An 8,809-nucleotide genomic window follows, 5' to 3' on the forward strand; every position below is an offset into this window, starting at 1 on the left:
ACCATTGTAGCTATATACATCAGCAAGCCCACTGGTGTGTGGTGTGCTCCTTACCTAATGGTGCCTAATGTAAAAAAACAAAGTAGGCTGGTAAAAAATGCTGTGCTCCAATAAATATTTAACATGAAAAACATAGACCCTCTCATAATGTAGTATCTCCTGGCAATTATCCAGATTACAAACAATTGCTGGATCACATGAGCAAATACCCTCATACTATACCAGCATGTTGGCAAACCTCTGTTGATGTATTCTCAGAATAGCAGCATGCTGCTTCGTAAGCACAGTGATAAACAAAGTGCCCTCAAATTTCACAGAATGGTGGTTTTCAACCTCTGGTCTGTGGCCCCTGAGGGTCTGCAGACTATATCTAAGATTTCCAAGTGGACCTCACCTCCATTCAAAAATGTTTAGGGATCCACAAATGAAAAAGAGTTGAAAACCACTGTCAAAGAACATTCCATTTTTATCTGGCTAATATTAATAAAGAGGAAGCCAAGCACGGGAATCACCATTTATATGTACCATCTCTGACACACACAAGGAAAATTCCAGCATCAGTTTTATTTGTATCCCAACCTCATATCTCGTTCATACTTATTCAGTCAAAAAGTACACAGTTTTATGGCATCTGAATGCATACTTCTGATATCTTGTTAGGCCAGGGAAGAGTAGGCATATTAAATCACAACCACTGCTGATTCCACACAGACAGATGCACTTTTATTTTAGGGGTAAGTGGCTTGTAATGTACAGCTAGTGACTTGCTGAGTTGTACATCCTAAACCTAACAATGTGTCCATATCTTAACTGTACAACAAGTGGATTATTACTGCACCTATCTACAGTCAGCTCCTAAATGGGCTCAGCACCATATCTTCCTGTAAGATCATCATCCAAATTGTTGGGGTAATTCATGAGTCCCAGGAAAAAAGGAGGACTAGATCACTGGGCCAAGCTGAGATCTTTCTGTGGTTTGTCATGTGTACGTGATTATTCTCACTTGTTTACAGGCTCTCCCTCTCTACCAGATAAGTACCGCCACACTCGGGAGCTGATGATGCTGCTGCCAACCCACCGGGACCGACCAAGCAGTGCCATGTATCCTGCAGCTATCATGGAAAATGGACAGGTAATAGACTTACTATTCTTTCCTAGTACAGCAGCTGTGGCATTTGTGTATTTGTGATTAGCATATAGATCCACTGTTGTCATTTGTAATTATCTTCACTTCTTCCCTTTTTACCTTCCCCTGCATCCAGAAACCACTGACTTAACTACATTTACAGAGTGGCTCATCAGATTGTGCAGAGATTTCTATGCTTGTCTCTCTCCTCCTTTCAGAACCACTATTTTTGATACAGTAAAATCAGCATCATACTAGTATGTTGCAATTGTTGGTCCTCATTGATTCATAGATATTTAGGTCAGAAGGGACCATTTTGATCATCTAGTCTGACCTCCTGCACAATGCAGGCCTCATTGTGGGAATGGGCTCTTCTTACTTTAAACCTGACCAGCAAACGCTGACCCATCATAAACTATCACATGACTTGAATTTGTACATGGAGCCTAGAGCATGGGATGGGCACAATTTTAGAAATAGAAATAACTGAATCAACTTTATAAAGTGCCACCACAATTGATAAATGAAATATAGGACCCAGTCTCCCAGAATCAAAGACTAATTAATTCATGATTCAAAACCCAGAACTCTTCAGAGCAAAAAATACCTTCAAAACACTACCATCATCCCATCATTCAGCATCTCATGAAAACCATCCAGAAAGGGCTGGGAGCACAGCTGAGACTGGCAGCATGATATGAAGGTCAAAAAATCAGATCTCTCAAATGATGGGGGAAGCAACTTCCATAGTTAATACACCTCACAGAGAACAACCCATCCCTTCAGAAATAAACCTCGTGAGCAATGAGGTTGGTTGCATTAGCTGATCTTGGCTGCCGTGGAATATACCAGGGCCATGGAGGTCAAGAAGTGGTTTCTGGAGTAACCAGAACCCAACCCCTATGAGGCTTTAAGAGTTAAAATTTCCAGGGGCATTTAACCAATAAATGGCTAAAATGGTTTCTAATAATGCAGTGCCTCCAAACAGTCTCCCCTTGCCTACGGACATTTGTGTGAAAGCTCAGAGGCTAGAGCTTTCCATGGATTTTTATCTCAGCTCTTCAGCTATCACAGGGTTCTGTACTGGCAAATCTGTAACTGTTTTCACATTTCTATGCTGTCTCCCCTCGTCTTTAGCCTCCAAATTTTCAGCGCGCCTTGATCCAGCAAGTGGTTGGACCATGCAAACCTTGCAGTGATCCCAATCTATCTGTCGCTGAGAAAGGTATTCCTTTTCTTAATTATGTTCTTGCATCTTGTAGTACTGTTACTCTGTTCATGCTTGTACACTTATGGACTTCCACCTCTGTACATCCTGTCACATTCTTAGGCTGAGAGTTTCACTAAGCTGAGAGCTTCTGCCAGCCTAAAGACAGCTAAGTTGATGCTTTAGATCTACAAAGAGATGCACAAGTGCCTCCACTAAAGAAGCTCTGTACCATTTGTTAATGACAATGGGCCAAATCCTGCAGTCCTGACACAGACAAACTCCCACTGAGTTCAGTGGGAGTTTTGCCTGAGTAAAGGCTGAAGGAGTTGGCCCAAAGATAATACTTACGTGTATTGAGCTTTTTTTCTTCAAAAGATTCTCCAAACTACCCTGTGAGGTAGCTTTTGACATTTCACCGTCATTAGTAGAGACGAACATTTTGTTAAATCAAGTTGTCGTGGTTTTTTTAAGTTACAAACATGAATCCCTGTTGGCAAAAACAAATGCCTCATGCACATATCAAGGTCAGGTGGTTGACTGGTTAGTCTCTTTTGGAATGTTTTATAATCCTCTGTAGGGGATAATCAGGGAATCCCAGCTCCTGAGCCATGTTGTGAATGTAAATAAATGCAGCTGCAGGCATATGTGCAACCTTTTGAACCATTACCACTGTCTGTAAGTCAAGAGTGCCATTAACCAACTCGTTTTTTGTTAATGTTCATGTCCTGTGAACTTGTCCAAGCCCATGTCCAGCGAGAAGCCCTCTGCACTAATTCTCACTGACAGCAGAGTGACACCGGCTGCTGAAGGGAAAAACTGTTCAGCTATAGCTTCCCTACTGCTGAACTTGACCACCAAGTGCACTCGGCTCCACCAGATGGTTTGGCTGCTCTAGGGCAATAGTAGCTTCGATGGTAGCTTCCTCCCTGGAGCATAGCTGGATAAAGTGTTGGTTCCAACAGGCAGAAACCAGGTTCTGAACCATCCATCAACAGGATCATGTACAGTAGTTCTAGGCACTGATATGGGCTGAGGAGCAGATCCACGTAGTGTAATGGGCTAGTGGACTAGATTTACATCTGTTTTTCAGATTCCCTCTGATCAGTGCTATTGATTTCTCCCTTTTAACAAAAGTGCCTCAAGGAAAGGAAAAGAAATAAACTCTAGTTTAATGCTTGTGGTTATCATCCTAGTACAGAACATTGGTATGAATGTCAATTTTAGTCTCATCAGGGAAAGATTACTGTTGATCAGTAGAACGTTTTGTAGGTTCAACATTTGACCTTTGCTCTATATTCTCAAGTAGCAACATTGTTGCTTGGTAACCATTTTGTGGCATACAACTGTTGCATATTATTTTTAATGGTGGCACTACGGTATCCATTTCAAGAGTCTGATTTGTCTTGCGCACCCCCAAGTTTCACCTCACTTAAAAACTACTTGCTTACAAAATCAAACATAAAAATACAAGTGTCAGCACACTATTACAGAAAAATTGCTGACTTTTTCATTTTTGCCATATAATTATAAAATAAATGAATTTGAATATAAATATTGTACTTACATTTCAGCGTATAGTATACAGAGCAGTATAAACAAATCATTGTATGAAATTTTAGTTTGCACTGACTTTTTATGTAACCTGTTGTAAAGCTAGGCAAATATCTAGATGAGTTGATATACCCCCTGGAAGACCTCTGAGTACTCCAAGGGGTACGTGTACCTCTGGTTGAGAATCACTGCCCTATACTACAGAGCACCAAACTGGTAAAAATACCTATGGCTGGTCTTGGTGGTGTAGAGCCAGGACAGAGGTTCTTTTTCAACTCCTTTTTCCTGATGCCAATGTAGCAGAGAAAAGGACACAGCTGCGATGACCCTGCACTACGCCAATCCCTGGGTGTGTTTTTGGCCACTGGGGCTGTCATAAACATACAGCTAAGGGTAGCCTAGAATTCCTCCTTACCTGTAACGGGTTAAGAAGCTCAGATAACCAGGTTAGCACCTGACCAACAGGACCAATGGGGAAAGAAGATATTTTCAAGTATTGCGGGGGGAAGGGTTTTTTTGTGCTCTTTGTGTGTGTGTGTGTTCTGTTTTGGGACTGAGAGGGACCAGATGGAAATCCATCTTCTCCAACCCATCCTAATCCAAGTCTCCAATATTGCAACCAGTATAGGTAAGCCAGGCAAGGTGGATTAGTTTATCTTTTGTTTTGCTTGTGAATTTTCCCTGTGCTAAGAGGGAGGTTTATTCCTGTTTTCTGTAACTTTAAGGTTTTGCCCAGAGGGGAATCCTCTGTGTTTTGAATCTGAATACCTTGTAAAGTATTTACCATCCTGATTTTACAAAGGTGATTCTTTTACCTTTCCTTTAAATAAAATCCTTCTTTTAAGAACCTGCCTGATTTTTCCATTGTTCCAAGACCCAGGGGGTTGGATCTTTGATCATTTTGTAATCAATTCGTTAGGATATTATTCTCAAGCCTCCCCAGGAAAGGAGGTGTAAGGGCTTGGGGGGATTTCTGGGGGAAGAGGAACTCCAAGTGGTCCTTTTCCCTGGTTCTTTGTTAAATCACTTGGCGGTGGCAGCGTTACTTAAACCCAAGGCACGAAGGAGAATTTGTGCCTGGGGATTTTTTAACCTAAGCGGGTAGAAATAAGCTTAGGGGGTCTTTCATGCAGGTCCCCACATCTGTACCCTAGAGTTCAGAGTGGGGAGGGAACCCTGACAGGGGCTATTTGCAGCTGGTATAAACTAGAGCAATCCTCAGGCTATTCTAACCAGCAGGATCAGGTGAGTGCAGAACTGAACTTGATGCCATCTTTGCACCTACTACCCTGACCTGCACTCTGTACAGATCAGGTGCATCCCTGGAGCTGGTCCACCCTCTTTTAGGATTCTCACTCGGTCTCTTCCCCCGTCCCCTTCCACTTTTGGATTGGTGTTTTTAATGCGTGTTTATCTTTACATCTTTCATGTTTGAGGGTCTAATTTTGCAATCATTTTGATTTTATAATTGGCTCATTTTTTTTTCTCTTGGGAAGCCTTTGCTTCCTGCTGAATCGGGAACTAATTAAAAAGCTCCAAGGGCAATATATAAACAGAGTTGTGGCACACAGCCTTGGTTGTGGGGTGACCTTTATTCCTATCCACTACTACAGACCTTTAGGGACCATTAAAAAACCCTTCAAAGCTTGGGAAGTTTTGCCTGTTTATACTAGGGAGCTGAGACTCAGGAGTGAGAATCCTGCAAGATGATGTGTTCAGAGAAGCAGATTTACAAGGTAAGTAAAATTTGCTCATGCAGTTGAATGGCTGGTGAAATCACGAAGGAAGATTGGAATTTGGCCAGGTGCCTGGAGCTGACACTCATGTGAATAGAGGATATCTTTTGATGGGATGGTCCTCTGAGATACAGTAGTAAAACATTTTCTACTGTTTTCTGGGGAAAAGATTAGGGAATTTTTAAGCTTCTCCAAGATCACCAACCCTCTTCCAGAACATACATGTGTAGTCCAAGGTTAGACATTGATGGATTTGGAGGTAGAGCCCCCACCCCTTTAAAAAAAAACCCTCACCAAGTACAGAAATATGGAAAATATACAATCCCTGTCATGTTAAGAGTGAAATATTCACAGGTCAGTGACTCCTGGGACTGAAGGGCATTTCTTCCCCTCTCCAAGATACAAGCTGTTTCCTGGGCATATCTCCTCTTCCTACCCCATCCCCCTCCCCCAGCCACCATTAACTTTAGTTAAGTTTAAGGCCTATAAAATATTCTAGGCTAGCTGAGTGTCTCTTTGATTATTTTTTGCCGGTGGAGGCCCTTAGCACCTACTACTTTCGTCCAATTATGTCCCCAAAACAGATGCAGAGGAATGAGGATAAGGTCCCATTAGGAAAAAAAAAAGTAACTATAATTCCATTGGCATCTATTGCGTTATGGTCCCTGTTGCATTTTCCACTTGCTACTTGGCATTAGTAGCCATAATGGACTCACTGGTATATCATCAGCTTTTTGTAACCCTATATGTATTCGCATCTTCTACTGTCAGACCTATTGTTAGAACCCATATTTTCTGTCACCCAGAGCCTGCAAAGAAGGGCTAATATTTTTAATCAAAACTAGTTTCAGTGTCTTTGTTAGACTCTCCAAATCATTTTGATTCCCCCTTCAGATATTAAACAGTTTTAGAATAACCAACACAGCAGTAAATAGATAAAGTCGCTGTTCTGGCACATTGATTAGTATATTGGCTGCTTCTTGTCATCAAGAAAGTGATGCAATGTGTCTGAAAGAAAAAAGGGTGTATTTTCTTTAATAACGAGAGTTCAGATCTTTCCAGACATTTCAAATGTCACTCAGTCTAGAAGGAAAAAGCTATTGCTTCTCGGATCTGAGTGCATTACTTTAGGTTTCTCTGCCTGAGTTCTTTTCCATGCAAAACTGAAGGCATTTAGAGATCGTAACCAGTATGTATTATATGATTGTGAAGACAGGAAAGATTTCTTGTCTTCTTTGGCTAAAGAAAATCAGGTCTTCTGATGGTAATTCTGAAATAGGGTTTTCTGATTCCTTATAACCACATTTTGAAAAATAGTGATCATAGCTAGTGATTAACTCTTTGCCTAGTAAATGATGCCATTAAAGGTAATGTTTTTGTTGCATTATGTTTAGATATGATCAGCTTAGTCATCCTCCACCTAGCCATTATGGTGCAGTAACAGATTTTGTTGTGTTTACTGAGGTTTCTGCCACTTATGCTTGTAGTCTACTTCTCTTTACCCTTACATTTAAAATAATCACCTTTCTGTAGATTGCAGCCCCCTAGTTCACCCTGGCCTTGGAGTCTGGCCCATCCTTGCAGCCAAAGAGCGCACAGCTTCTCTTGTGCTTGCTGCCTTCAGGTCCACCTTATGGTCAGGTACTACATCAAATGGCAAGCAGCCAGATCCACATACTCAGTTGAGGAATGGAGAAATGCCATTGCCTCCATCCCCAAGAAAAACTTGTAATGTAATGTACCCAAGTTCAATCTGTTTCAATCCTTCAGCTGTGCCAGCAGCGCCCAGCAGCTGGAGCCTAGACAGCGGAACCAGAGAGGCCCTGCCATTCCTGTCTGCCCACGTTGGGAGCATCTTGGCCCCACCAGTACCTCCCCGAAGCCTACCCCATGGTAAGGAAACCCCCAGGAGGTCCACTTGATAAGTCCTGTGCTCATGCACAGATAAACCTAGGTCACATGAAAGCCAACATTGACTTGTATGAGCCTTTTGTAAGGAGTGCAGGGAGAGAAGGCTATTTGGTCTGCTTGGTTGACATTAGATAACACTTAAAATTTCATCAGCTGCAGCAATAAGGTCGTAAGTGTGTTTTTGGACTAGAATTAGGTTTATGAGTAGTGTAAGCTGTCTTGGCTGTCTTGGCTTCTTGTCAGTGACGATCCTCAGCAGTAGCTTAAGGCTACAAAGATATTAATTGTGTTTCCAGACATTCAGCATTTAAGAGACTGCTGCCTTGCCATGAAATCCTTGATAACAGCGGTGGGTAGAATTCTGTTGTTGCTACTGAACTCCTCATTTGCACTTTGTAACAGATACACTTTGGGTTACCCATTACAAGGATTGCTTTCCAGGATATATGGTAAGCTCTGGACTGGAGATGGGACTGTCGGCAGTTGGACCTGGTTACCTGATGTTACAGAGGACTAGAACAGTGAATTCTTACTGCCTTGAGGTTGTACAGATCTGTGAGCCCACAGCTACAATTCTTTATTACTATTTTATTCCTTGTCTCATTTCAGGTCACTACTCACTGCACTTTGATGCCTTCCACCACCAGCTCAGTGATGCTCCTCCAGCACTGCCTGCTCGGACATTGCGCAAGGTAAAATGACCTCTCAAGGTTGCAGAACACAGCATCCAGCTAATCTGGTCATTAGCAATTATGATCAATTCCAGAATCTCCAGCTCTCATATACCTTCTCCAGCCTGCCTTATTCCTGTATTGTCTGAGCAGTAGAAAATACATCATCTATTTCTAAGAAACAGAAGTTCAGACTGAAGGCTGACATGGTGATTGTCTACACCAAGATCTCCATTAAATGGACAGTTTGCTGCTGTTCCAGTAATCAAGTAGCCCATAGATATGTTTGTGCTCTCTTTTGCCCATAGGAGGCTTACCCTCTTTTACTATATATATATGTGTTTTCGATCCAAGAACACAAGCCTTTGAATAGCCAGTTCTAATCACAGTTGGGACTCTCATGCCCCTCACATAGGGATTTTTGAGAGAGGTTGAGGGCAGACTAGCAGCATTTTTATCTTTTTGGCCTACTATACCTTTTGATTCAAATTGATACAGGAATGGGGGGATAAAATGTTTAGTTGTCAGCTCTCTTTAGATTGCCCTCCAGAACAGAACATCAGTTAGTGATTTGGCAGATCATCTTTTCTCTTCTTAAAGTAGA

General features: G+C 41.9%; 1 protein-coding gene across 6 annotated transcripts in view; it reads left to right on the plus strand.

The window, feature by feature from the left end:
* DOCK3 (dedicator of cytokinesis 3) overlaps window positions 1–8,809 on the plus strand; it is a 628,721-nt gene that overhangs the window by 613,620 nt on the left and 6,292 nt on the right. For 3 of the 6 annotated variants that reach the window (XM_074958289.1, XM_074958291.1, XM_074958293.1), the window contains 4 exons: window positions 1,014–1,132; window positions 2,264–2,351; window positions 7,394–7,516; window positions 8,144–8,226. In XM_074958289.1, the coding sequence (XP_074814390.1) occupies window positions 1,014–1,132; window positions 2,264–2,351; window positions 7,394–7,516; window positions 8,144–8,226 (413 nt within the window). The remainder of the gene's footprint in view (window positions 1–1,013; window positions 1,133–2,263; window positions 2,352–7,393; window positions 7,517–8,143; window positions 8,227–8,809) is intronic. The other 3 variants (XM_074958290.1, XM_074958294.1, XM_074958288.1) reach the window with 2 other exon arrangements.

The sequence above is a fragment of the Natator depressus genome, chromosome 7 (genome assembly GCF_965152275.1).
Source record: "Natator depressus isolate rNatDep1 chromosome 7, rNatDep2.hap1, whole genome shotgun sequence".
Taxonomy (NCBI): Eukaryota; Metazoa; Chordata; order Testudines; family Cheloniidae; genus Natator; species Natator depressus.